This window comes from Panulirus ornatus, chromosome 51 (genome assembly GCF_036320965.1).
Source record: "Panulirus ornatus isolate Po-2019 chromosome 51, ASM3632096v1, whole genome shotgun sequence".
Classification (NCBI taxonomy): Eukaryota; Metazoa; Arthropoda; class Malacostraca; order Decapoda; family Palinuridae; genus Panulirus; species Panulirus ornatus.
In genome coordinates, this window is record NC_092274.1 from 4,493,905 (window position 1) to 4,521,318 (window position 27,414).

General features: G+C 40.7%; 1 protein-coding gene across 1 annotated transcript in view; it reads right to left on the reverse strand.

The window, feature by feature from the left end:
* LOC139764746 (uncharacterized) overlaps window positions 1-27,414 on the reverse strand; it is a 53,486-nt gene that overhangs the window by 21,845 nt on the left and 4,227 nt on the right. Inside the window, exons 3-7 of the mRNA XM_071691611.1 lie at window positions 25,190-25,452; window positions 21,948-23,525; window positions 20,812-21,083; window positions 18,541-18,657; window positions 17,314-17,523 (exon numbers count right to left, since the gene is read on the reverse strand). Coding sequence (XP_071547712.1) covers window positions 17,314-17,523; window positions 18,541-18,657; window positions 20,812-21,083; window positions 21,948-23,525; window positions 25,190-25,452 — 2,440 coding nt within the window. The remainder of the gene's footprint in view (window positions 1-17,313; window positions 17,524-18,540; window positions 18,658-20,811; window positions 21,084-21,947; window positions 23,526-25,189; window positions 25,453-27,414) is intronic.

Genomic DNA, 27,414 nt, shown 5'->3' on the forward strand with positions numbered 1-27,414 from the left:
AACTCATACTCTTTTAAAACACGCTAACTCTCACAAAACAACATCTATCACGCTTGGAACTAAACTCAATTCCCAATATCTTACATACTACTAAATAATACATTTACACATCACAATGGGGAATAACAACATGCCGGTCAATGCAAGCAACACTTTCCGATACAGAGGCAAGCATGCACTCTATTCTGGACAAGAGGACTTGGAAAAAGAGTCGCTTCTTATTCGCTGATGATACCTCATTCAGGTGAGAAACCGCGCAAATTGGTGACTGAGTCTGGTCAAGTGTAGGAAACAAGAAAGCTCAGACTAAATGTAAAAAAGAGCAAGGTTCACTTGGGCTGAGGAACAAGTGAAATAACTTAGAATGGACAAAAAGGCACACATTGAACACGGTTACGAAAGAAACCAACCTTCTGCCACCGTTCACCAATGTTATCTTCCTGAACAAAAATACGTATATTACAAGGAATAATAGTAATTCCAAGAATGCTTGCAACTATAGCTAAGCTTTGGCTCAACACAGTGAATGTGTTGGACATGAATTTTTGGAGAATAAAATGTCATACGACATGATTTCAGCAATCAACTAATATCATGCTACAATACATATATGGTCATGAAAAATGACATATGATTAAGAGAGCAGAAAATAGTCTCATCAAATGCTTTAATCATACATTCAAAGAAACACAAAACAAGGAAAAGCGAAACACGACATTGTAGGTACAATGATGAAAACTAAACATACACAACAATGTCGTGCAAGCAATACACTCAACGATATAGTACACCGAGAACGGCTTACTCTCAAACCACAGCATGCAAAGCGTGCACAATTTTAGGAGGCCTCTATGTCAGAAGGGACCTATGGTTTCGGTACATTACACATCACACGCAGACAGATTGAGTCTTAACTAATATGACCTTTTTTACCTTTTCCTACCGCTATCTTGCGCGGGGGAAGGAGGCTGGTGCCAACATGAAAACACAAAGTACGAACATGTACATATGTATATACTTTCCATGGTTTATCCAAGACTCTTCACATGCCCTGGTCCAAGACCACATCAATCCAATTCACTCTATTCCTTGCACGCCTTTCAGTATGATCAGTCCCCGATCGCTCAAAACCTTTTTCAATCCATCCTTCCACCTCCAAATCGGTCTCCCACACTTCTCCCTCCAACTCGAAAACATATATCACCCATACCATATTTGCCTACACCCAATTCACTGCATAATTCTTTCAAAACATATCTACATTCACCTTCATACCTGACAAACACCCAATTCAATACACATTTATCGATTCAACATATCAAAAGTCACCCACATAACCAACATTTTCAACAAACAACACCATACATCAACGTATGTAGGCCACACCTCACTTGCCCACCAACTCCACTCCCGCTCCTTCACCTCACACACACACTAACTCCACCACATTCCAATCACGACCTTATACCTTGTGTTCATAAGGACTATTCCGCTCTCATCATTCGACCTACCATTGACGTGCTGTCAACACATTGAAGCAGGTCATGTCAAAGTTAAACCATGGAAATGACTGTCGAGCCCGGATGGGGAATAGGAGCTGTGGTTTCGGTACATACATACTGAGTGTGAAGGAAGATGTCATATTTGGTGAGGTCCTGAGACTGGTGGTGGTGGTGGTGGTGAGGGGTGGAAGGAATGCTACTTCGTGTGCGCCGGCCTGGCCACCACACTGGATGAAGCCGTCAACTAGGCATATATATATATATATATATATATATATATATATATATATATATATATATATATATATATATATATTATCCCTGGGGATAGGGGAAAAAGAATACTTCCCACGTATTCCCTGCGTGTTGTAGAAGGCGACTAAAAGGGGAGGGAGCGGGGGGCTGGAAATCCTCCCCTCGTTTTTTTTTTTTTTAATTTTCCAAAAGAAGGAACAGAGAAGGGGGCCAGGTGAGGATATTCCCTCAGAGGCCCAGTCCTCTGTCCTTAACGCTACCTTGCTAATGCGGGAAATGGAGAATAGTTTGAAAGAAAAAAAAATATATATATATATATATATATATATATATATATATATATATATATATATATATATATATGTGTGTGTGTGTGTGTGTGTGTGTGTGTGTGTGTGAATTTATGTATATACATGTGTATGTGGGTAGGTTGGCCATTCCTCATCTGCTTCCTTGCGCTACCTCGCTAACGCGAAAAACGATGATTAACATGAATAAATAAAGAAGAGAAAGAGAGATAGACAGAAAAAGACAAAGAAATAATCAACTCTTTTACCTTATTTCACACATTAACAATGAGACAATGATAAAAACAGGTCATTTCATATCTAAATTTCCCATTGACATCCCTACAACATTCAATTACATTACCTGTCTTAGAAAAAGAATAATAACAATTACATCTACAATACACTTCACTTTCACATTTCCATTATTAATCCTCATATATCTAATGTCAAACATAACAAATATCACATTAACTAACAATAACAAATACCTTAACACTCAATAGATTTATTATTTCAACATATGTCATTTCAACAACACTTTCATTTTCAACAAACAAAGAACATACCTTAACAATACATCAACATTTATGTTACATCTTACACCTCACTCAAACACTGGCCCGCTCCTTCACCTCACGCCACTGCCACACACACTAACTCAACCACATTCCAATCACGACCTTATACCTAGTGTCCATAACGACTATTCCTCTCTCATCATTCGACCTACCATTGACGTCATATCAATACACTGAATCAGGTAAAGTCAAAGTTAAACTATGGAAAGGTCTGTGGGGCCAACATGTGGAAAGGGAGCTGTCGTTTCGGTACATTACACATAACACCTACATACCGAGTGTGAAGGAATCTGGCCTTTGTGGTGTGTTCCTGGGACAGGCTCGCTGGTGGTGGTGGTGGTGGTGAGGAGTGGAAGGTATGCTATTTCAGGTGTGCCGGCCTGGCCACGACAATGGATGAAGCCGTCTACCACATTTCAACATATACATACACAGACACAGACACACACACACACACACACACACACACACATATATATATATATATATATATATATATATATATATATATATATATATATATATATATATATATATATATGGAAATAAAAAGAGCGTGGTTGAGAGAGCAGAAGAGGGTGTTTTGAAATGGTCACATGGAGAGAATGAGTGAGGAAAGATTGACCAAGAGGATATATGTGTCGGAGGTGGAGGGAACGAGGAGAAGTGGGAGACCAAATTGGAGGTGGAAAGATGGAGTGAAAAAGATTTTGAGTGATCGGGGCCTGAACATGCAGGAGGGTGAAAGGAGGGCAAGGAATAGAGTGAATTGGATCGATGTGGTATACCAGGGTCGACGTGCTGTCAATGGATTGAATCAGGGCATGTGAAGCGTCTGGGGTAAACCATGGAAAGTTCTGTGGGGCCTGGATGTGGAAACGGAGCTGTGGTTTCGGGCATTATTACATGACAGCTAGAGACTGAGTGTGAACGAATGGGGCCTTTGTTGTCTTTTCCTAGCGCTACCCCGCACACATGAGGGGGGAGGGGGATGTTATTCCATGTGTGGCGAGGTGGCGTTGGGATTAAATAAAGGCAGACAGTATGAATTATGTACATGTGTATATATGTATATGTGTGTGTGTGTATATATATGTGTACATTGAGATGTATAGGTATGTATATTTGCGTGTGTGGATGTGTAGGTATATACTTGTGTATGGGGGTGGGTTGGGCCATTTCTTTCGTCTGTTTCCTTGCGCTACCTCGCAAACGCGGGAGACAGCGACAAAGCAAAATAAAAAAAAAAAAAATATATATATATATATATATATATATATATATATATATATATATATATATATATATATATATATATTATATTATTTGCTTTGTTGCTGTCTCCCGCGTTAGCCAAGTACCGCAACGAAACAGACGAAAGAACGGCCCAACCCACCCCCATACATACACCTCCACACACGCAAATATACATACCGATACATCTCAACATATACATATATACACATGTACATAATTCATAGTCTGCCTTCATTCATTCCCATAGCCACCCCGCCACACATGAAAATAACAACCCCCTCATGTACGCGAGGTAGCGCTAGGAAAAGACAACGAAGGCCACATTCGTTCACACTCAGTCTCTAGCTGTCATGTAATAATGCACCGGAACCACAGCTCCCTTTCTACATCCAGGCCCCACACAACTTTCCATGGTTTACCCCAGACGCTTCACATGCCCTGGTTCAATCCACTGACAGCACGTCGACCCCGGAATACCACATCGTTCCAATTCACTCTATTCCTTGCACACCTTTCACCCTCCTGCTTGTTCAGGCCCCGATCACTCAAAATCTTTTTTAGTCCATCTTTCCACCTCCAATTTGGTCTCCCACTTCTCCTCGTTCCTCTGACACACATATCCTCTTGGTCAATCTTTCCTCACTCATTCTCTCCATGCCACTTCAAAACACCCTCTTCTGCTCTCTCAACCAGACATCTCTTATCCTATTATTACTTACTCGATCAAACCACCACATATTGTCCTCAAACATCTCATTTCCAGCACATCCACCCTCCGCATAACTCTATCCATAGCCCACGCCTCGCAACCATATAACATTGTCGGAACCACTATTCCTTCAAACATACCCATTTTTGCTTTCCGAGATAATGTTCTCGACTTCCACCCACCTTATGATTCACTTCCGCTGCCAAATCCACTACCAGATATCTAAAACACTTCACTTCCTCCAGTTTTTCTCCTTTCAAACTTACTACCTCCTAACTGACTTGTCCCTCAACCCTACTTATTCACATCTCTCAGCTTTCTTCTTTCACACACTTTACCAAACTCATTCACCAGCTTCTGCAGTTTCTCAGCCACCAGCGCTGTATCACCAGCGAGCAACAACCGACGCACTTCCCAAGCACTCATCCACAACAGACTTGCCCCTCTTTCCAAAACTCTTGCATTCACCTCCCTAACAACCCTATCCATTAACAAATTAAACAACCATCACACATCCCTGCCGCAAACCTACATTCAATGAGAACCAATCACTTTCCTCTCTTCCTACACGTACACATCCTCGATAAAAACTTTTCACTGCTTCTAACAACTCGCCTCCCACACCATACCTTCCACAAAGCATCTCTATCATATGCCTTCTCCAGATCCATAAATGCAACATACAAATCCATTTGCTTTTCTAAGTATTTCTCACATACATTCTTCAAAGCAAACACCTGATCCACACATAACACTTCTGAAACCACACTGCTCTTCCCCAATCTGATGCTCTGTACATGCCTTCACCCTCCCATATAATTTCTCAGGAATACTCAACAACCTCTGTAATTTGAGCACTCACTTTTATCCCCTTTGTACAATGGCACTATGCAAGCATTCCGCCAATCCTCAGGCACCTCACCAACCAGTCAACAATAAAGTCACCCCCTTTTTCAATAAATTCCACTGCATCCAAACCCGCTGCCTTTCATCTTCCGCAAAGCTTTTACTACCTCTTCTCTGTTTACCAAATCATTCTCCCTAACCCTCTCACTTTGCACACCACCAAAACACCCTATATCTGCCACTCAACAAACCTTCAAAATACTCACTCCATCTCCTTCTCATCACCACTACTTGTTATCACCTTCACTGAAATTCCCATTTGTTCCCTTGTCTTACGCACTTCATTTACCTCCTTCCAAAACATCTTTTTATTATCCCTAAAATTTAATGATACTCTCTCACCCCAACTCTCTTGCACCTTTCTCTTGACCTCCTGCCTCTTTCTTTTATACATCTCTCAGTTAGTTCCCTGCAAAAATCGTCCAAATGCCTCTCTCTTTTCACTAATAATCTTACTTCTTCATCCCACCGCTCACTACCCTTTCTAATCTGCCCACCTCCCACGCTTCTCATGCCACAAGCATCTTTTGCGCAAGCCATCACTGTTTCCTCCCCCAGCTCCCCTTACGTCCTTTGTTCTCACCTCTCTCCATTCTGTACTCGGTCTCTCTTGGTACTTCCTCACACAAGTCTCCTTCCCAAGCTCACTTACTCTTTTCACCCCAACATTCTCTCTTCTTTTCTGAAAGCCTCCACAAATCTTCACCCATGCATACTTGGCGGCTTCATCCAATCTCGTGGCTAGGCCGGTGCACACGTAATACCTTTCCTTCCACCTCTCATCACCAGTCCCGGGAACACACCAATAATGGCTTATTCGTTCACACTTACTATGTAGGTGTAATGTACCGAAACCACAGCTCCCTTTCCCCCTGCAGATATTTGACATGACCTGATTCAATGGTAGGTCTAATCATGAAAGAGGAATAATCCTTATGAACACTTGGTCGTGATTGGAATGTGGTGGTTAGTGTGTGTGTGGCAGCGGCGGAGAGGTGAAGGAGCGGGAGTGCAGTTGGTGGGAAAGTGAGGTTTCATACATACGTTCATGTATTATTGAAATATGGCGTTGTGTTGTAAAAAGTAAAGTGATGTTGTTCAATTGAGATATGTTGAACAAATAAATATGTATTCAACTGAGTGTTAAGGTATTTGTTATTGCTTTGGTATTCAAGTTATTGTTAGCTAAAGTGATATTTGTTAAGTTTGACATTAGACATAAGAGGATTAATAATGTAATTGTTAAAATATACTATATTGGATTTGGTATTTACCATTAATGTGATATTGTTTATGGTTTGTTATTTTTATTATAATAAAGCTATTGTTGTATTTGAGTACCGATGCCAATGGGAAATGAAACGAGCTCTTTTTATTGTTAATATATAAAACAAGGTAAACGCTTTAATTCTTTCGCTTTATCTCTCTCTCTTATTTATCTATTGCTGTTATTATACTTTACTGTCGTCTTGCGCGTTATCAAGGTAGCGGCAGGGCACACATGAGAATTGGCCAACACAATCACATATACATAACGTCACAAACAAGCACATATACATATATGAATATGCACATATCCATATTTGCTCACTTCATCCACAGTCGTCGCTAACCCGCCACACATGAAATACCTTTCCTCCCCTCCACCAGAGAGGCAGGAACATAAGAACACATTTATTCACTCAATGTGTACCTCCGAAACCACAGCTCACGTTCCAGGACGCACACACCTTTCCATGCTTTACCCCAGACGGTTGACATATCCAGCGTCATCAGCACAACCCTGTTTATAACCCATCCCTCGCAAAAATATAATATTATTGGAACCACCACACATACCCATTTTTGCTCTCCCACATAACGTTTTCGCCTTCCACACATTTTATAACACTCCCACATTCTTCCCTTCCTCGCCTACTCACTTCTGCTTTCTTAACTTTCACACTTGTTCCTTCATTCCTTCTGTATTCAAAGTCACCTACCACTTAAAATTTGTCCCTCAACCTGATAATGTTTCTCTTATTCATATTAACTTTCAAAATTCTTCTTTCCTATATTTTATCAATGATCAATTCCTTTAATTTCTTTCTTAGGTGAATCAACCACCAGCGCTGTATCATCACCAAACAACAACAAGTGACATTTCCCAACCCGTGTCATCCAGAGCAGAGGGCAAATATGTTCCTCTCTGCCAAACTGTTGCATTCACCTTCTTGGATTCACTTCCCTAACCAGCTCAGCCCAAAACCAATTCAACAACCATAGAGACATGATGGACCCCTGCTGGAAGCCGACATTGACTGGGAAACAATTACTTTCCTGTCTTCCTTATAGTATACATGACTTGGTCAAAACTTTCGAGTGTTTACAGCCATTCACTTCCCATACTATATACTTGTAAAATAATCTACAAAGCATATCTATCCACCATATGTGTTCTGCACTTCCATAAATGCTACCTAGAAATTATTTTCTTAACTATTTCGAACATATATTATTCAAAGGAAAGACCTTACCTACATATCCTGTACCACTTGTAAAAAGCACGTTTCTCTTCCCTAATCTCATCCTCTTAACCAATATAACTTCCTCAGAACACTTAACAAACTTATGCCTCTGTAATTTGAACATTCACCTTTATCGTGTTTGGCTTGGTAAAATGGCAGTATGTATACATTCCGGCAATGCTCTGCCGTTTCACCATAATGCATAACAAAGGATCATAATCTAACGCGTGATATTGGTAGTACACGGGGACATGAAATACCACATCTTACCATGTGCAGTTGTGTGTAATAATCACATCATCAGGGGAAGTACAAGAAAGATATATATATATATATATATATATATATATATATATATATATATATATATATATATATATATATTTCACTTTATCGTCATGTGGCACGTTAGCGAGGTAACGCAAGGAAATAGACGAAAGAATGGCTCATATTGTGTGTATATACCTTAATGGCCACACATATTCATACTTATATATTACAATGTATACATACATAGACATAAATATATACATATGTATATATATGCATAGTTGGCGGTTTCATCCAGTGTCGTGGCTAGGCAGGCCGGCGCACACGATACAGCATTCCTTCCACCCCTCACCACCAGCACCAGCACCGGGCCAGACCAAACACGACATATTCGTTCACACTCACTAAGTAGCTGTCTTGTAGCCAAACCACAGCTCATTTTCAACATGCTGGCCCCACAGACCTTTCCATTGTTTAACTTACATGTTTGACATGACCTGGTTTAATAGGACGTCAATGTTAGGTCGAATGATGAAAGCAATAGTCCTTATGAACACAAGGTATAAGGTCGTGATTGGAATGTGGTGGAGTTAGTGTGTGTGTGTGGCACGGCGTCTTACGGTGAGGTGAGGGAGCGGCAGTGGAGGAGGAGTTGCTGGGAAAGTGAGGTGTAAGATGTGGCATAAATGTACAAAACAACCCATACCTCAACAATACATCAACGGAGTTATGCCTCATCTCACACCTCCCTCAAACACTGGCCCAGCAACACCTCCTCCACCTCCACTACCGCTCCCTCACCCCACCGTGACACGCCGCTGCCACACACACACACACACACACACCACATTCCAATCACGACCTTATACCTTGTGTTCATAAGGGTTATTCCTCACTCATAATTAGCCCTAAAATTGACGTGGTCAATGTATTGAACCAGGGCATGTCAAGCGTCTGGCTAAACCATGGAAAGGACTGTGGGTCCTGGATGTGGAAAGTGAGCTATGGTATCCCTACATGACACCTACATACTGAGTGTAAACGAATATGTCGTGTTTGGTCTGGCCCGCTGCTGGTGGTGAGGGGGTGGAAGGAATGCTATATCGTGTGCGCCGGCCGGCCTGCCCACGACACTTGATGAAGCCAACAACTATGCTTATATGTATACATTTATGTATACGTTAAAATGTATATGTACATGTGTGGGCCTTTATGTATATACATGTGTACGTGGGTAGGTTGGCCATTCCTCGACCGTCTCCTTGCGCTACCTGGCTTAAGCGGAAAACGGCGATTAATCATAAGATAAATTAATTACAAAAATACAGACAGAAATATTCTACGCTTTTACTTTCCTCAAAACATTAGCAATGAGACAACAATAAAAACAGCTCATTTCATTTCAACATTTACCATCCCTACCCAAATACATTACCTTTCTTATAACAAAACATAAAAACTACAATATCACATTAAACATAAATACAATTTACAATATACTACAATTTCACATTTCCACTTGTATTCATCTAATGTCTAACATAACAAATATCATCTACTAACGATTAAATCAATACATAATCTGGCCAAAACATTCACCTTCATACCTAAGCAATACCAAATTCCTTAATATATGTATTATTTATACATATCTCAACAAAATCAATTTATTTTTCATAAAACCCCAACAACACATCAACTTATGCCACATCTTACACCTCCCTCAAACACTGATCCAGGAAATCCACTCACACCCCTTGACCTCACGCCACTTCCACACACAAACTCCAACACATGACATTCATGACCAAGTCGTCATAAGAGCTACTCCTCTCTCATGATTCTACCCAAGATTTCGACCCACTGTTACCTACCTACCGACACAACCTACATCTTCCTACCTTCTCTTCAATCATCCCACCATTCCCCCAAATAACATACAAAGTTAATAATGATCAACGAAAACAAATCGTCCCTCACTTAACCCTTCTCAACCCTTATATATAACAACCTACATCACATTTTATACCAACATTATACACCTCACACTCCAATGATTCATACCTCGACCAATAACAATTTTACTGACATCCAATTCAATCAGTCACTCCACACCTGCTCCTCACACTTCCCCACACATTACTCCTTACGTATAAACTGTGAGGAATGACTCTTCCATAATGATCAAACGTGATCATGTTTTCAATAATGATTTGCTCATTAATAAGCCTTCTCAACATGAAAAATTACCTACAATAATTAGCCAGAAAACCTCATCCACTACAACCCAGTGTGAGGGCCTTCACGCTCTCATACACAAATGTAAAGATAAGTATTTCTGGATGTACAATTGCACTGAAGCACTTCCAATATAAAACACACATGTAACTACCATGTTCTTAATATTATTAGACGTCTCCTTATACTATTGCAAGACATGAACTATGATGTGCAATTCATATGGGTCACATCACATGCATGATTCATGTTAATGAACTACATAATCTATTGCAAGGAAAATACAGATAAAACATATGCACAGATATTGATAATTTTAAGACTAAACATAATGAATGAAATACAAATATTTACAAAAAAGTGAACAATCTAACTAGACGTTTAACTAACAGACACACTGAACACATTACGTCTAAATAACAACAATGAGGCAAACCTTACATCTATGTATAATGTTTTAGTTACACTAAACATTACATAGAAATATTATTGACATTTCTTGACAAAAAATTATACTCTCAACTTAGCCAGAGATACATACATGTCACATGATCAACAATACAGAAACATTTCAATTAATATTATAAATGCCTATCTACTTACATGATTATTAATGCTATGATGATATAAAATTATCCAACAATACAAACAAATTAGTACTAACACTCTTACGTACTAACACTCTTACAACGATTTAATGACATTTCAACTGACGGCCAGCGTTTCTGGGTTTCCTTGCCATTCCACACATATTCACCAAACTAAAAATTTTCATCCTTTTTATCTATATATTTTTTGGCGCTAAATAGCACAAGGAATTAATGAAAATGACCAAGATTAATGTACACTACCCCAGTCTTTTCGATAGCATTATTTACATTCAATTCCTACTCAAACCCACGTGCATACTACTCCAACCTCCCTCCCCCGTTCCTATATACCAATTACTACTAATTCAATACAATACAAAAACATTATGCTATTATCATCTTACCCACCATACATTACACAATCAAACCATAACATTTTCATTGTCAAATCAAGAAAATATACATCTTCAATATGTTTTATATATAGAGATCTTTATACTAAAACACATCTCAACATTCTACATTAACATAAAAATGAATTACATTGAACAGTAACACTATACTAACATTACATTGGGTTAACTAAGAGAAAGTCATTCTTAGTCTGCTTTAGGACGATAATATATACATTACAGTAATATCAAGTTATTTATATTACATTATTAAATACATACATACATACATATCATGTAACTACGTTAAACAACAACAAAATCAACACCACTGACTCAAAAGGTTCATTCTCTGCAAACCAATGAAACAATACTACTCCTATTCTTAAACAACTTCATCAATAACATTACATGCAATTTCTATCAGTATTGAATTCATAAAATTCATAAATACACACATTTTTTCCCCATTCTAAAACCCTGTATTACACTATTTAACTTAACAATACATTCATTAAATTACTGAAATAGCGACCACCAGCATTCATGATGCAAATTTCGAGACATCAACACACCGACAACATTGGAGCCGGCTCAAACCCTGAAACAGTGTCCTGATTGGCTGAGTAAAATCCTGGAACTGTTTCCTGATTGGCTGAACCCAACGAACACCAAACAACCACAAAACAGTCGCTTCAAACAATCTATCAACACATCTTGTAAACATAATCCTATACACATATATTACATTGGTCGACAACGTACTACCAACAGTACTGACATAATATGAACAAAAAATAATAGACAAAATAACATATCCTTTCATGCAAAAAGGAATTCATACACACCAGCAAAAGAACTACACGCCCATTACCTCATCAACATTAATAATTACGACCAGACCTTACTCCTCCATTCCTATACTTAGTAATAATCTATAGAATCCATTTAGGTACTTTCTACAAACATCTATCAATGTGATACAATTATCTTAACCATTATTCATAAAATAACGAGTTCAAAATCAATCTTTTACATTTCTTACAACAAAACACATTATAACTATATTATCAAATACATTTCAATATATATATATATATATATATATATATATATATATATATTTTATTTATTGAATATAAATAAAATATATATATATATATATTTTATATATATATATATATATATATATATATATATATATATATATATATATATATATATTTTATTTATTAAATATAAATAATATATATATATATATATATATATATATATATATATATATATATATATATATATATATATATATATATATATATAATATTGAAATGTATTTGATAATATAGTTATAATGTGTTTTGTTGTAAGAAATGTAAAAGATTGATTTTGAACTCGTTATTTTATGAATATATATATATATATATATATATATATATATATATATATATATATATATATATATAGGAAAGGATCGTAATTTTTCGCGTGATCAAGATATTCCTATGTGTTTCACTTTACCCGTGGACTCATAGGAATATATATATATATATATATATATATATATATATATATATATATATATATATATATATATATATAGAGATGCTCTGTGGAAGGTATTAAGAATATATGGTGTGGGAGGCAAGTTGTTAGAAGCAGTGAAAAGTTTTTATCGAGGATGTAAGGCATGTGTACGTGTAGGAAGAGAGGAAAGTGATTGGTTCTCAGTGAATGTAGGTTTGCGGCAGGGGTGTGTGATGTCTCCATGGTTGTTTAATTTGTTTATGGATGGGGTTGTTAGGGAGGTAAATGCAAGAGTTTTGGAAAGAGGGGCAAGTATGAAGTCTGTTGGGGAGGAGAGAGCTTGGGAAGTGAGTCAGTTGTTGTTCGCTGATGATACAGCGCTGGTGGCGGATTCATGTGAGAAACTGCAGAAGCTGGTGACGGAGTTTGGTAAAGTGTGTGGAAGAAGAAAGTTAAGAGTAAATGTCAATAAGAGCAAGGTTATTAGGTACAGTAGGGTTGAGGGTCAAGTCAATTGGGAGGTGAGTTTGAATGGTGAGAGGCTGGAGGAAGTGAAGTGTTTTAGATATCTGGGAGTGGATCTGTCAGCGGATGGAACCATGGAAGCGGAAGTGGATCATAGGGTGGGGGAGGGGGCGAAAATTTTGGGAGCCTTGAAAAATGTGTGGAAGTCGAGAACATTATCCCGGAAAGCAAAAATGGGTATGTTTGAAGGAATAGTAGTTCCAACAATGTTGTATGGTTGCGAGGCGTGGGCTGTGGATAGAGTTGTGCGCAGGAGGATGGATGTGCTGGAAATGAGATGTTTGAGGACAATGTGTGGTGTGAGGTGGTTTGATCGAGTAAGTAACGTAAGGGTAAGAGAGATGTGTGGAAATAAAAAGAGCGTGGTTGAGAGAGCAGAAGAGGGTGTTTTGAAATGGTTTGGGCACATGGAGAGAATGAGTGAGGAAAGATTGACCAAGAGGATATATGTGTCGGAGGTGGAGGGAACGAGGAGAAGAGGGAGACCAAATTGGAGGTGGAAAGATGGAGTGAAAAGGATTTTGTGTGATCGGGGCCTGAACATGCAGGAGGGTGAAAGGAGGGCAAGGAATAGAGTGAATTGGAGCGATGTGGTATACAGGGGTTGACGTGCTGTCAGTGGATTGAATCAAGGCATGTGAAGCGTCTGGGGTAAACCATGGAAAGCTGTGTAGGTATGTATATTTGCGTGTGTGGACGTGTGTATGTACATGTGTATGGGGGGGGTTGGGCCATTTCTTTCGTCTGTTTCCTTGCGCTACCTCGCAAACGCGGGAGACAGCGACAAAGTATAAAAAAAAAAAAAAAAAAAAAAAAATATATATATATATATATATATATATATATATATATATATATATATATATATCACTGAACGCTGTCAAACACGCTTAACCACCGGTTCACCAATCTTTAAACCCAACAAAATTTCATATTAAAACATTTTACGTAACATTTCAACACTCATCAACATTACAACGATAACACACTTACATATACACATCTGAAACATGACAGAAAATCAATTTATAAACTAAAAGTAACATAATGCACATTACTGAACGACTCATCGACAAATACCCATCCAACACTGATGCACACGCGCTTAGTCGACTTATTATTACGTCTATTTACAATTTCCATCAATTTACATCTTTCCTAACATTCACATGCCTATATTCAGCCTTCATATTACAAATACACAACCGATATCGTTTACTGCTTTCCTCTACGCTCTATACAGGGCCCTATTATTCATTGTGCAATAAACAAATAAGTAATCATCACAACAAAACAATATTCATTTATAAGAAAAATATAGAGAAAATCCATAATAAACATCCTTCTCCAGCGTAAGAAACAAACTATCTCGATTGGGAAAATTACGTCACGAAAATATAGTCCTCACACACATTTCACTATCATATATATACAATTATGAACGTATATATTTTACATTATCAAAACTTATTTATCAAATAAATGACGTTGCTAGGAACCAATGGTAAACCACACATTTTCGCTTAACGTTCAAAGTACAACGACGCAAGACACTTGCTCACAATCTCGCATACACCTACGTGCAGCCCATGTCACATTCCCACACCATTACTTTACTATGTAATGATCATAACCATCAATTTTACTTCGTACACGTTACAACTTTACATAATCCATGGCATTATAACAACAATACAATCATACTAAAATAACACATCTAATACATATCGTCAAACACCAATAACCATTTTCTGTTTAAAGCAACATAACCATTTCAAATATAACTCAACAACCACATTCACAACTAACTCATTCCAAATGAAATGCGTTTATAACTTTTATACACATCATTTCCAATGCGAGATCGCCTCTACTCCACTCAACATTCTCTTTAACCTCAGCAAAAACACGTTGCTCCCCCTCATACATTCCTCTAAATTCTCATTACACAAAGTCACAATACTTTTACGGCACACAGATTCACCAACAAAATCTATTACATCCTCTTACAAACATATGTATACTACATGTAACCATATCATCAAAGAATAGGACATACTGCAATCATATCTACACAACGTTCAACAAACAAATTCACATTATGTAAACCATCCTTTCCTTTAGCCTATCATTATCATCATTGTCCTCAAAACTCTCATACACACATGGCCAGAAAGCGTTAGTGCATTACGTTCTAATTGATGGGGTGTGAGACAGACTTTTGGATGTTAATGTATTGAAAGGGGAAGCTGGAGGGATGTCTAATCATTATCTTGTGGACGCAATGTTGAAGATTTGTACAACTTTTCAGAAAAGAAGAGAGAATATTGGGTAGAAGAGAGTGGTGAGAGTAACTGAGCTTGGAAAGGAGATTTGTGTGAGGAAGTACCAGCTTGACGCAAGATGAAGGCCGGCAAGGCGGAGGGTCTGGATGGTATAGTTGTGAATTTGATTAAAAAGGCGATGACTTGTGTTGTTGATTGGTTGACAGGGATATTCAACGTACGTATGGTTATGGTCAAGTGCCTGGGGATAGGCGAAATGCATGCATAGTGCCAAGGCAAAGGGGATAAAGGCGAATGTTCAAACTACAGAGGTGTTTGTTGAGTATTCCTGGGACATTATATGGGAGGGTATTGACTGAGAGGGTGAAGGTATGTACAGAGCATCAGATTGGGGAAGAGTAGTGTGGTTTCACAAGTGGTAGAGGATGTGTGGATCAGGTGTTTGCTTTAAACAATGTATGTGAGAAATACATACACAAACAGTTGGGTTTGTATGTAGCATTTACGGATCTGCAGAAGGCATATGATAGGGTTGATAGATTCTTTGTGGAAGGTATTAAGAGTATATGGTTGGGAGGTAAGTTACTAGAATCAATAATGTACATGTAGTATTTAGAAAATATAAAATTTAGGAAATTAGGATTTGTGATCCTTCCGATAAATGATGATTCGAAAATATTAGGGTTCACAACAAATGGGTTATAAAACCAACATAATTACCTGTTACGCTACATTGATAACATAACCACGGTGCTATCTGAGGAGTAATGATAGGCTATAGCATGAATTCGAATTCGTAATAATCAACAGAATATGGTCACAGTGCGTCTGAGATGTACGTAGAGCTAATCTAAGTGAGATTGGGATCCACCCTGATACATTATTTAATATCAATAATATTGCCATAGTGCTACTTGAAAGTAACTTCTCAGTTATATACAAATACCCTTCTTCCAGTCATGCTCACGAGATATCAAGCTTCCATTAATAAGGTACTTTCCTCGCTCTGATTACATTCAAACTAGTCCATCGCTGCCACACATCAGAACAGCCAATAAGAAAAGCTCATATCTTTGCACCTTTACGATTATTTCAAGATGATCTCAAACTCATAATTTGCAGCTTTTTAAGTATAGAATGTAAACCCGTCTTTTGTCGTACAATTACCGCCCTTGTATGATCATTAATACAAGATATAGTGTAAGGCACTACAACTCCGTAGATCTGTGTTTGCATCTGCCCATCGACCGTTATAAACAATATTTGGTCATTATCTTAATTAATTTGGGATATAAAGTTACTGTGGCGACTACATCTACCCTACCCCTTCAAGTTAAACACGGCGTCCTACAGGAACAAGATGTAGCAGTAGACCGAGAAAAAGACGAGGATCACCGCTGGCCCAAGGAACGTACGTGTCACCTTCAGCAGCGTCTCCGGCGTCATGTGACACTTGTTTACCCTGAGGAACTGACGGGGCGATACCTTGGATGACTGGACGACGTGGACGATCGAGCCCGAGGTCATCCTCTCGACGAAGACGTGGAGGATGATGATGACGAAGAGCAGGATGGTACAGAAGAAGAACCACACGTCGATCATCTTGACGTAGGCCGTCTGAGGCAGCGAGGAGGACGTCTGGTTGAAGAATGTATACAGCACCAGCAGAGTCGTCAGGCTCACCACCAGACGCACCTTCACCAGAGAAACAACTACATGAATGAAACTCACGATGACGTGACGTAATCAGACAATCATGGAGGAAATCGCGGTTGTCGTAAATTATGTGTCATATATTCCAACAAATTCATATCTTGTATTGGAAAAATTGCTCTTACTAAATGAAATGATTAAAGGTTAATAACTTCCGAAGAAACAATTAGGAACAAATTAAAAATACGCTAATGACACTATCAATTGCAGCTAATTGTCACCCAATGTCATATAATTGTGTTAGGGGGGATAACGTTTTCCATTGGTGTTCTATACATATCTCATCTTATGCCAGGTACTTGTTCATCGACTAGCCTCCCTTAAAGGGTAGGACCCTGTAAATTACACTTAAAGGGCCACAAAAAATCGTTTATAATAGTTTGCCATTATATTGTAAAGTGTGCGTTTTCTGTTTAAGCTACCAAAGAAAATAGATTTATGAGGGAAACTTGCCTGAAAAAGCTGTCCTATCCGGAAATCGATTTAGGGCCCAGCATTTTAGGTATCACAACACTAACCACTGCATTCCTTAAGAGTGTGTGTGAGTGTGTTTGTGTGTGTGTGTGTGTGTGTGTGTGTGTGTGTGTGTGTGTGTGTGTGTGTTTAATGAGTGCCTTGAAACTGGTAAAATAATTGACCGACAAAGCACGGGGATATTAGGGTTTAGGCCGGCAATTAGGTGTCCTACTCCCAGAGATACTTCAGGTTGAGCAGGAAAAACAATCTCATAAAAGGCAAGGTATGAGATAGGAAACATCTCTTCAGAACGGTGATCAATCACATTAGTTCGTAAGACAACAAATTGTTAGTCTACCTGGGAAGATAACGCGGGAGAGGGTGCAGGATGGGGTGGGGTGGAGCTCTTTGAGAGAGATAGACAGATAGATAGATAGAGATAGAGATAGATAGATAGATAGATAGATAGATAGAGAGAGAGAGAGAGAGAGAGAGAGAGAGAGAGAGAGAGAGAGAGAGAGAGAGAGAGAGAGAGGTACTTACCTCTAGCATGTGGACCTTTACGAAGAGCGTTGCATAGCCAATAGCCAGTAGCATGAGCGAGGGTAAGTAGATAGACAAGACGATGAGCGTGTATCTTCTGGTGAGGGTGTAGCCAACCTGCGGGGTTCCAAGAAGACACACAGTAACAATGTTAAGCCACTGGGGTCATGTGAGGTCGCTTCTTGACCCAGGATGGATGGTTTATGACACAAACATTGGGTACAGGAATATATAAAACTATAATTTCTCAAAAACTGTATGGAAGAGAACAGTTTTTGATACGAAATATTTCCAAATAAAGTTGATATTTTCCCGAACATGATATTTTGCCATCAGCTCTCTGAGAAAACCATTCTTCTCGACCATTTATGGTCTTGTAATTGTTATTAGACGATTCCACATCTCATCCTCTCTCTTACTGGTATATCTACCCAGTCTCCTACCATAGTCTCCTTGGGCAAGCTCATGTATGTCTACGAAGCGCATGGTTCACCTGCGTACCTCCTCCGCTTCTCAGGGAGTGTGCCACTCAAGTAAGAGCAATCCTTGCTCACCTATGTTGTCTGTCGAAAATACCAAGACTTTCCCTTCCGTTTGGAAGCATGCCTTAGTGCAGCCCATCCCGAAGAAAGGAGAGATATAACAACTCCAGCTATAGCCTCACTGCTTTCATTTCTGCTACTTCCAGTGTCGTTCAAACTCTCCTCAGCATCTACTGTCTCAAACACTATCTTGTACATCAACAGCACAGCCTTCGCGATGCAAGGCCTCCTGGATGCGTCTCCTGCATAGCTTATCTCCAGTCGTGACTCCTCAACATTTCTAAAGCATCTAACAGGATGTGCTACTCACTCCCTTTGGTTTTCCTCTTCTCTCTGTTCTCTGCGAAATCTCATTTTCAGTTGTTCCACTGCAGAGGAAACTAAGAACTTCATCCTTATCATGTCGACAATGGTATTCCCAAGGATTATGTCCTACCATCATTATCTTCTCCATACATTACCGTTTCTCTTCACTCCTTAACCATATTCAATATAAAGCACACGATTCAAGCCGATTCACACTAAGTCCACCCGACTTTTATCAGCGTTCTTTTTCTCGCGCGGAACATTCCCTGCCTTAATTTACACCTGCGCAACATCCACGAGTAGGGCAAACATCAAGTGGCCATCTACAGGACATCAGTTGCGTATCTGCTGGAAACCAGATGGCCCTCAGCTGGACACCAGGTGCCCGTCCACTGGACACCAATGTGGCCATCTACTAAACGCCAGATGGTCATCTCACACGTATATCAACTTTCATTACCTGAGCTTTCAAAGCAACATGTGGCGCAATCAATGACCTATCTAATCACTATTCTCGAGGCAATGGAAACCAAGAGGAGAGATTAATGAGTGTCATATCAATATTTCCTCTGAAAATCGAAGGGCCATTGTTAAGCACGCGTTTGAAATGCGGGCCAATGATCTTTTCAGGAGAAGCCAGGCCTCAGCCAATGAACGGCGGGGTTGGTGTGTGTGCGAAACTGTGAATTATGGATCTTAATGTCCATCAAAACATGATAACAGGATTACCTTCTTTGAGCCACTGCTTCCACCAAAAAGCTTGCAGGTAATGAAATTACCTCGTAAATTCAATTTAATATGAGTTCGGCCTTTTATCATTCCTGGATGGCGAAAAATCAGTCTCCTTGCATCACAGCCAGCATGTCCTGGTACAGACCTGCACAAACCAGCAAGGATGACCCAAAACCAACGTGACAAATTGAATTGGGAGTACAAGTCTCCATTGCCAACAGAGCACATACTGTCCACAATGTTCGTACAGAGATGTAGCGGTTACCATTCTGAACCGTGACTTATTAACGGGCCGCACTTCTGAAAACGTATTAAAAAAATTGGTGTGAGGTGTTCACAGCTGCCAGGGAATAATGTTCATCAACTGTATCAGAATCTGTTTAGCAATAGGTTAATAACAAATACATAGGCTACTAACTTCTATTCAAAGCTGATCTTCAGCAGTAAGAAAGAGATTAATAACTTGTGTGTACTAACTTCTACCTAAAGCTCAAGTACAGCAAGACATGAGAGATCAGTGACATTAACTAACTTGTGTCTTAGGTCTGAGAAACACATCTGTACTATAAGACTCTCAACCTTGAGAAACACATGTATAATGACCTCTTAAGACTCCCTACCTTGAGATAAAGACCAGCACTGACCTCCATAGGCCTCCCCTCCCCAACTTGAGAAACAGATCTGTACTGACCTCTATATGACTCTCGCGCGTTTGCTTGCTCGTCACCTGGGCGTAGAAGTCGTCCACGAAGTAGGTGGGCAGCCTGGAGTCCTGGCCGTATTGGGCCGACGACCTCTGGTTCGTGAAGGCCACCAGCTGCTTGCTCAGGGAGGACAGCTGGAGCAGGAGGCTGCACCGCTGCACGTCGAAGGGGTAGTAGAACACGTCAAAGCTGCAGACGAAGCTGCCGCTATAATGCTGTTTTTGGACCATGAGCGCAGCCTTGCCCCCGTAGATTTCATCTGTTTATAAAAAAGGACACTCACTATACATACACACACACACACATTATTATATATATATATATATATATATATATATATATATATATTCATCTATTCATATTCATTATACTTAATCGCCATCTCCCGCGTTAGTGATGTAGCGCAAGCAAACGTAAGAAAAAATGGCCCGACCCACCCACATACACATGTATATACATAAAGTCCACACACACACATATACGTACCTATACATTTCAACGTGTACATACAGACATATAAATATATACACGTGTACATATTCTACTTGCTGCCTTCATCCATTCCCGTCGCCACCCCGTCACACGTGAAATACCATCTCCACCCCCACAAGGTAGCGCTAGGAAAAATAAAAATAAAAAGGCCGCATTCGTTTACTCAGTCTCTAGCTGTCATGTGTAATGCACCGAAACCACAGCTCCCTTTCCACATCCAGGCCCCAGAAAACTTTCCATGGTTTACCCCAGACGCTTCACACCCCAGTAACCCTTTTCCAGGAGCTCTTCAGCTCAAAGACTGCGCTACGTCCAATACTATAATACTTGTCAGTAATACAGCCTCGCTAAAGTTTGTCTTTTTCGCTCAATGCAACATCATAGAACCGGACTCCGTTAACACCTCTAAATATAAGTTAACACTTATGTGTTAAGGTGTTCGCATGAACCCAGCAAAGTAACCCTGGAAACCAGGAGACTAATATTCTTCTCTATTACATTATCTAACACTATTATGCTATCTTTCAAACATGGCTGAAATTAGATGACTTTATATCAGGCATTACTTGGAAATGATGTGGGGTAACTCATTCGGGAATATACGACAAATACTCATGGAACACAATCTTACCCATCTGAACCACATTGAAGTCGACAGGCAGTGGGTCTTTGACCTTCAGAACGAACAAGTTCTCCTTCAGTAGTTTCACGTTCCCATCTTTGACGTTCGGGAACTCTAGATATGGCCTCCAGATGTTGCCCACTTCCTCTTGAGATAGCTGGTTGTCCAGCATATCCGAGCGGAGGTTGCGGTACTTAATCCTGGAATCTGTCCACCTTATTTCGATGAGGAACTCGATATGGATTGTCTCCTGAACATCTTCGATCATAAGAAACCGGAGGAAGTTGACTTTGAGAACGGGGTGGAGTGGCTGGCTTGGGTTCTCCATGTTCTTTGGAGGCTTGAAGCTCCGGTACCCAGCCGGGATCTTGAGGATGGAGCAATGGTCTTCGTCGGTCTCGTCAGCGCAGTCGTCCTTAGCGTCGCATCGAGCCGCTACTTCGATGCACTGGCCGTCGTCACACATGTACTGCCCGTCCTTACAGATGGAGAGGCTGAGTTCCAGCTCGCTACCCACTGCCTGGTTACACACGGGGCTCTGCAGCGTCCACCGGTGCCTGCCGAAGGGATACAACTTCCTGTTGGGGAGGTTCAGGTGGGCCAGGGTCGCGTTGGTGTCTGTGTCGAGCAGGAGCCATTTCCTACTATCGAAGTGGACGATGATCCCGTAATACCCGTGAAAAAATGGCTTCCCCGACACATACCCGAGGATCTCAAACATCGTCTCAGTCTTCCTCTCCCGGCACAGTCCCCTGACGTAAAGGGGCACATCGAGGTGGACTTCGCAGGAAGCGCAGGCCAAGTTCACGTCGGAGCAGCTGAAGTCGGCCCATTGCCCCTGATCATTCACCATCATCATACAGTTCTCAGACCTCAAGTGGTCGGGCTGCCCCTGTGAAAAGTTGATGTCGGTGACAGTCTGGTCGTCACTCACTCTCCTCCACACTCCCTCCTCTCTCACATCCGTAACGCCGATCCAAAGGTTCAACACGCCGGCGCAAAACTCTTCCCTCGCTGTTATATTATAGAGTTCGTTGTTCTTGTCCCTGGTGAGCGGGGCGTAGAGCTCCGAGCCGATAACGTGACACATCTTCACTGAATCGTAAAAGGGTCGCTTCTCTGGAAAGATGATGATGTCTCCCACCTCCCGGCAGATTCCTTCAAGAGGAGCACCAGCGACTTCCACATTTACGAGTTCCAGGTCATCTCTGTCGCTGGACATCACGTCACCGACCATATTCTCCTTACAGTTGCTGATGTCATCGATGTCCCCCGCGGAGAGGCCATAGCTCCAAATGTTGACCTGGGTGACGAAGCCTTTCAGGATCTGTTGGCTGTCAAACCTCCTGGAGAGTCCGTCTTGCTCCTGACCGACGACGAAGGTGCCATTAAGCGGGAGGCGGCGGTCGTCCACCACAATGGGCCCGCTGGCCAGGGCTTGGCCGTCCACGTACACCGTGTACGTGTCCCCGGACAGCACGTGGCAGTAGTGGCGCCACTGACGCAGCACTGTGCCCACCTCCAGCCTCTCAATGGCCGTCTGAGGCTTGTTGTTGTACCGGAAGAAGTGCGACCCGTCTCTGATGTCTGCCGTCGAGAGGGGGAGAAAAAATGAATAATCATGGCATTTAAAAGAGACACACATAAAAAAAACTCAAAAAGTATTTCAGCTAAGTAAAGACATTCATCCTAAGGGCTTTCGTTCAATCAAAAAAGACATTTTGGTCATGTTTGCCTTAACTTCCGACGAGAAAGACTCATAATACGTTTCCCTCCACCCAAATGGCAAACCGAATAAAACCTTTCAAATTACCTTATTTCCTCACCCACAAATTAATGTCTTCGTTAACTGTGTCCGTGACATCATTATTTTCTTCATAGCATCCAACGTGGGCAAAAAAAACGCCCCGGATAAAGGCTGTCTCATAAGAAAGGGAAAACATATGCGTAAATATAAAGTAGAAATAATAGTGTCCACTAGTTAGCTGTGTGAGGGAAGTGGGGGTTATCATAACGGTCAAGTCTGGAGTGGCCAATCTCTACAATGGTACTGTGGGGAAGCAGCAGAAGCTAGTCGATGTGTGCCTCGGGGTTCACGCCTTACGGGGCGGGAAGATATGTAGTCTACTCACGAAAAATGACTACAATTGTTAATGTTTCCCCATTCCAAGATGTCTGGCACTAACACTGCAAGTTTAGTGAGAGAAAAAGAACTAGCATTAAAAGGAAAATGAGCTGGAGTGTATATTGTAATCATGAGCTTTTCAATAAAGTGACAGAAATGAAAGAAAAGGGTTCGTTTATGAAGAGAACAAAAGATATTAGGTTATGGGATAGAACCCAGAGGAACACCAGTACCGGTGCAATAGAAGAGAAGGAGGTTGCTCCATCAACAACTACTGCAGTGGAAGTACCAAAGAAGAAACTAACTACATGTCATACTCTCGTGAACACCGATATTTCCTGTCATACTGTCGCTAACACAGTCATTACCTGTCATACCGTCGCTAAGACTGTCATCACCTGTCATACTGTCGTGAACAATGTTATCACCTGTCACTGGCAATGTCATCATCCATCACATTCCCGGTAACTCGTGCCAAAAACGCCACCACAAACTGTCTATAAAACTGTAACATTCATGTGAACTGAGGAGACAGGCAAGTGAGAGACTATTTGTTAGTCTCTTTCGAAGAAGATTTCATTGATCACCTCCACTAAACTGCCACACGCTGACCATTGGAACGGTACTAATGGTTCATTCTAAAGGCATTATACAATGGTAGAAGATGGACTTATTACAGTAAGAAATGCATCAAGAACTCTACCCACAAACTACCAGGTACTGATACGCACTGTATCACAGAAGAGCACAAAGGAGTCTCGTGTTCTACCACAGGGGTACCAATCGAAGGGTATTTGTCGAGGAGAACCCCATGCCAAGCCTTCTTAAAAGGTTCTGAAACTCTCTAGATCATTTCTCTTTTATGCTGCAGGCTCCAGTCAAGGATAGACGTCCAGGCCTAAATTGAAATATAGACAGGATGATGAAAGAAAAAAAAGAAAAAGGATTTACAAATTTTGGAGGAAGTGAAAAACCTCTTTTAAAAGGTGAGATGTAATAGTTATTGGAGGAGGCATGAAAGGGTTGAGAGTTCCAAAGCTTCGAGGTGTAGGGGAAGAAACATTCATCAAAACGGCCTAATGACAGACAAAGGAACCGCTTCACGGAAAGTACACTCTGGACTCACACATCATGATGGCGTTGTCGAAACTGTCAGCCGTGGCGTAGGAGAGGAGGACCTGGAGTGTGGTCAGGGCTGTGAGGTAGACCCTGGAGCAGATGGTGAACTGGGTCAGGCTGGTGGCCACCTGCTGGTTGCTCATGTTGAACCTGATGTACACGTCGTCCCTCGGTGACTCCCAGATGTCTGGCTGTAGTGAGAACACCTGCACCTCCTCACCTGCAGGTGTAGAACACCTGCGGTTAATACTGCTGCTACACCTGCACCTCCTTCCTCACCTGCAGGTGTAGAACACCTGTGGTTAGTACTGCTACTACACCTGCACCTCCTTCCTTACCTGCAGGTGTAGAACACCTGTGGTTGGTACTCATATCCTGGCAACTCCTACCTCAGCCGCAAGTGTGAACACCACTGGTAAGTGACGGCTATGAAGGGAAGATGAATACCTGAGTTGCATGTGGGCTGACTGCCGCGCCCAGGTTTCAAACCCGTGAAGACCCTTATCGGGCCATGGTCAGTAATGCCAATCACTTCACCACGTTAGCCAGTGTTCACAATGTACGTATGTGTGTGTGTGTGTGTGTGTGTGTGTGTGTGTGTGTGTGTGTGTGTGCCCAATTTTTGAGTTCGTTTTTGTTTTGTTTGCTGTATGTTTGCTGTGTCTTTGTGCTATTCTTTAATGTATATTTGTGTGTGTGTGTGTGTGTGTGTGTGTGTGTGTGTGTTTGTCTATCTTATTGTTTGTACCATTATTCTACGTACGTTTACAAGGATCTATACTGTTGTGTTGTTTTTGTTTGTGTATCTAAGATTCTTTGTAGAAACATCTAACTCAAACTAAGGTTTTGTGAAGTAAAGCAAGTGTCGAAATTTGAAGAAGCAGTCGCTGTGTAGTGCCACTTATCTGTTCTGGATTAGCCAGGTCTAAAGTGCAAGCACGGGCCCTCCTCCTCTGTACACTTCCATCATGTGTCGTGCATTAGCCATGTCTATACTGCAAGCACGTCTCACGTCTCCTCTTATTGGTGCAAAAACGACATCAAATAACCCTGACATTCATAAAGTAGGATAAGACAATGAATTATTTTTACCCCTCCAGTGTCGAACAATATGACATACTGCCGAAGAACTCCGAATTAAGCTCTCTCCTCTTGCGTTACATGGGTAGCCCTGCTTTCCTTGTATGGGGAATGTATGAAGCCACCAATGACACAATTCCTGTCGATTGCTATAATGCATTCACGTCCAAATCACGCCCGCCAAACTCCAACAAAGAGACAGGAGTGGTAGTGCTCGATATCCAATCCATCGCACGCAGCAGGGGCCAAGAAACTTTATAGGCTGACTGTGCCTACCCAGCGTCAAAGATTCAGTCACAGACGGCACCTCTTTCCTTAATATACCTTTATTACTGAAGTATAAAGCGTTATCCACGATGCTATACCTTATCATGTTTTCCTTTCAGCTCCAACATTATAGCTCGACATCACAACAGAAGTATCATCCATTCTTAACGAGGCCAATATATCATTTGAGACATTTCTACCTCTTGTCTGAGCCAGGAACATACTGCCATAATGAAGGATACGGAGATGTGATAAACCCTTGACACGATTCAAATCACGTCAATTATTAAAATTTATTGGGTACTATTTCACTCGTGCCAATTTAGCAGTTGAATAATCACTTTTACATAAGGCGGAAAATTATTATAATCATCGATAAACGGATATCTGTATATCAAATCGAAGACAGAAACAATGCTATTGAGTTATCACGAGATACTTAAAAGTCCAGCGTAACTCTTATGAAAGAGGTCTTTCACCACTTTTTGTTGAGTTCCAATAATGTTTCTGGCCTGAGATTCCAGATAATGAATTAAATTAATGAAGCATGAGAAGGGGTTTGCAATAGGCATTCGGTGCACTTTGGAAAATGGCGCAACATATAGGGATATCTTAATCCTGTAATCTTCTTCCAATGTGGCAGATATTAACGCTTTAAAAGAACGCTTGCTGGGATGTCTTGGACTAGGTGAGGTTATTCAGACTAGCTTAAGTCTATGACTTGCATTCTTCTCGCTCCCTAAGTCACATTGACAGTGTACCAGTTCTTCTCTTTATATGATCTGTAGTCTACTTAACTCCTCATCTGTCACTATCTCACGTCTCTCACAAACAACCTCGATGCCGCCGGGTTTAGCTACCTCTTGACAGTTGATTGGCCTAACT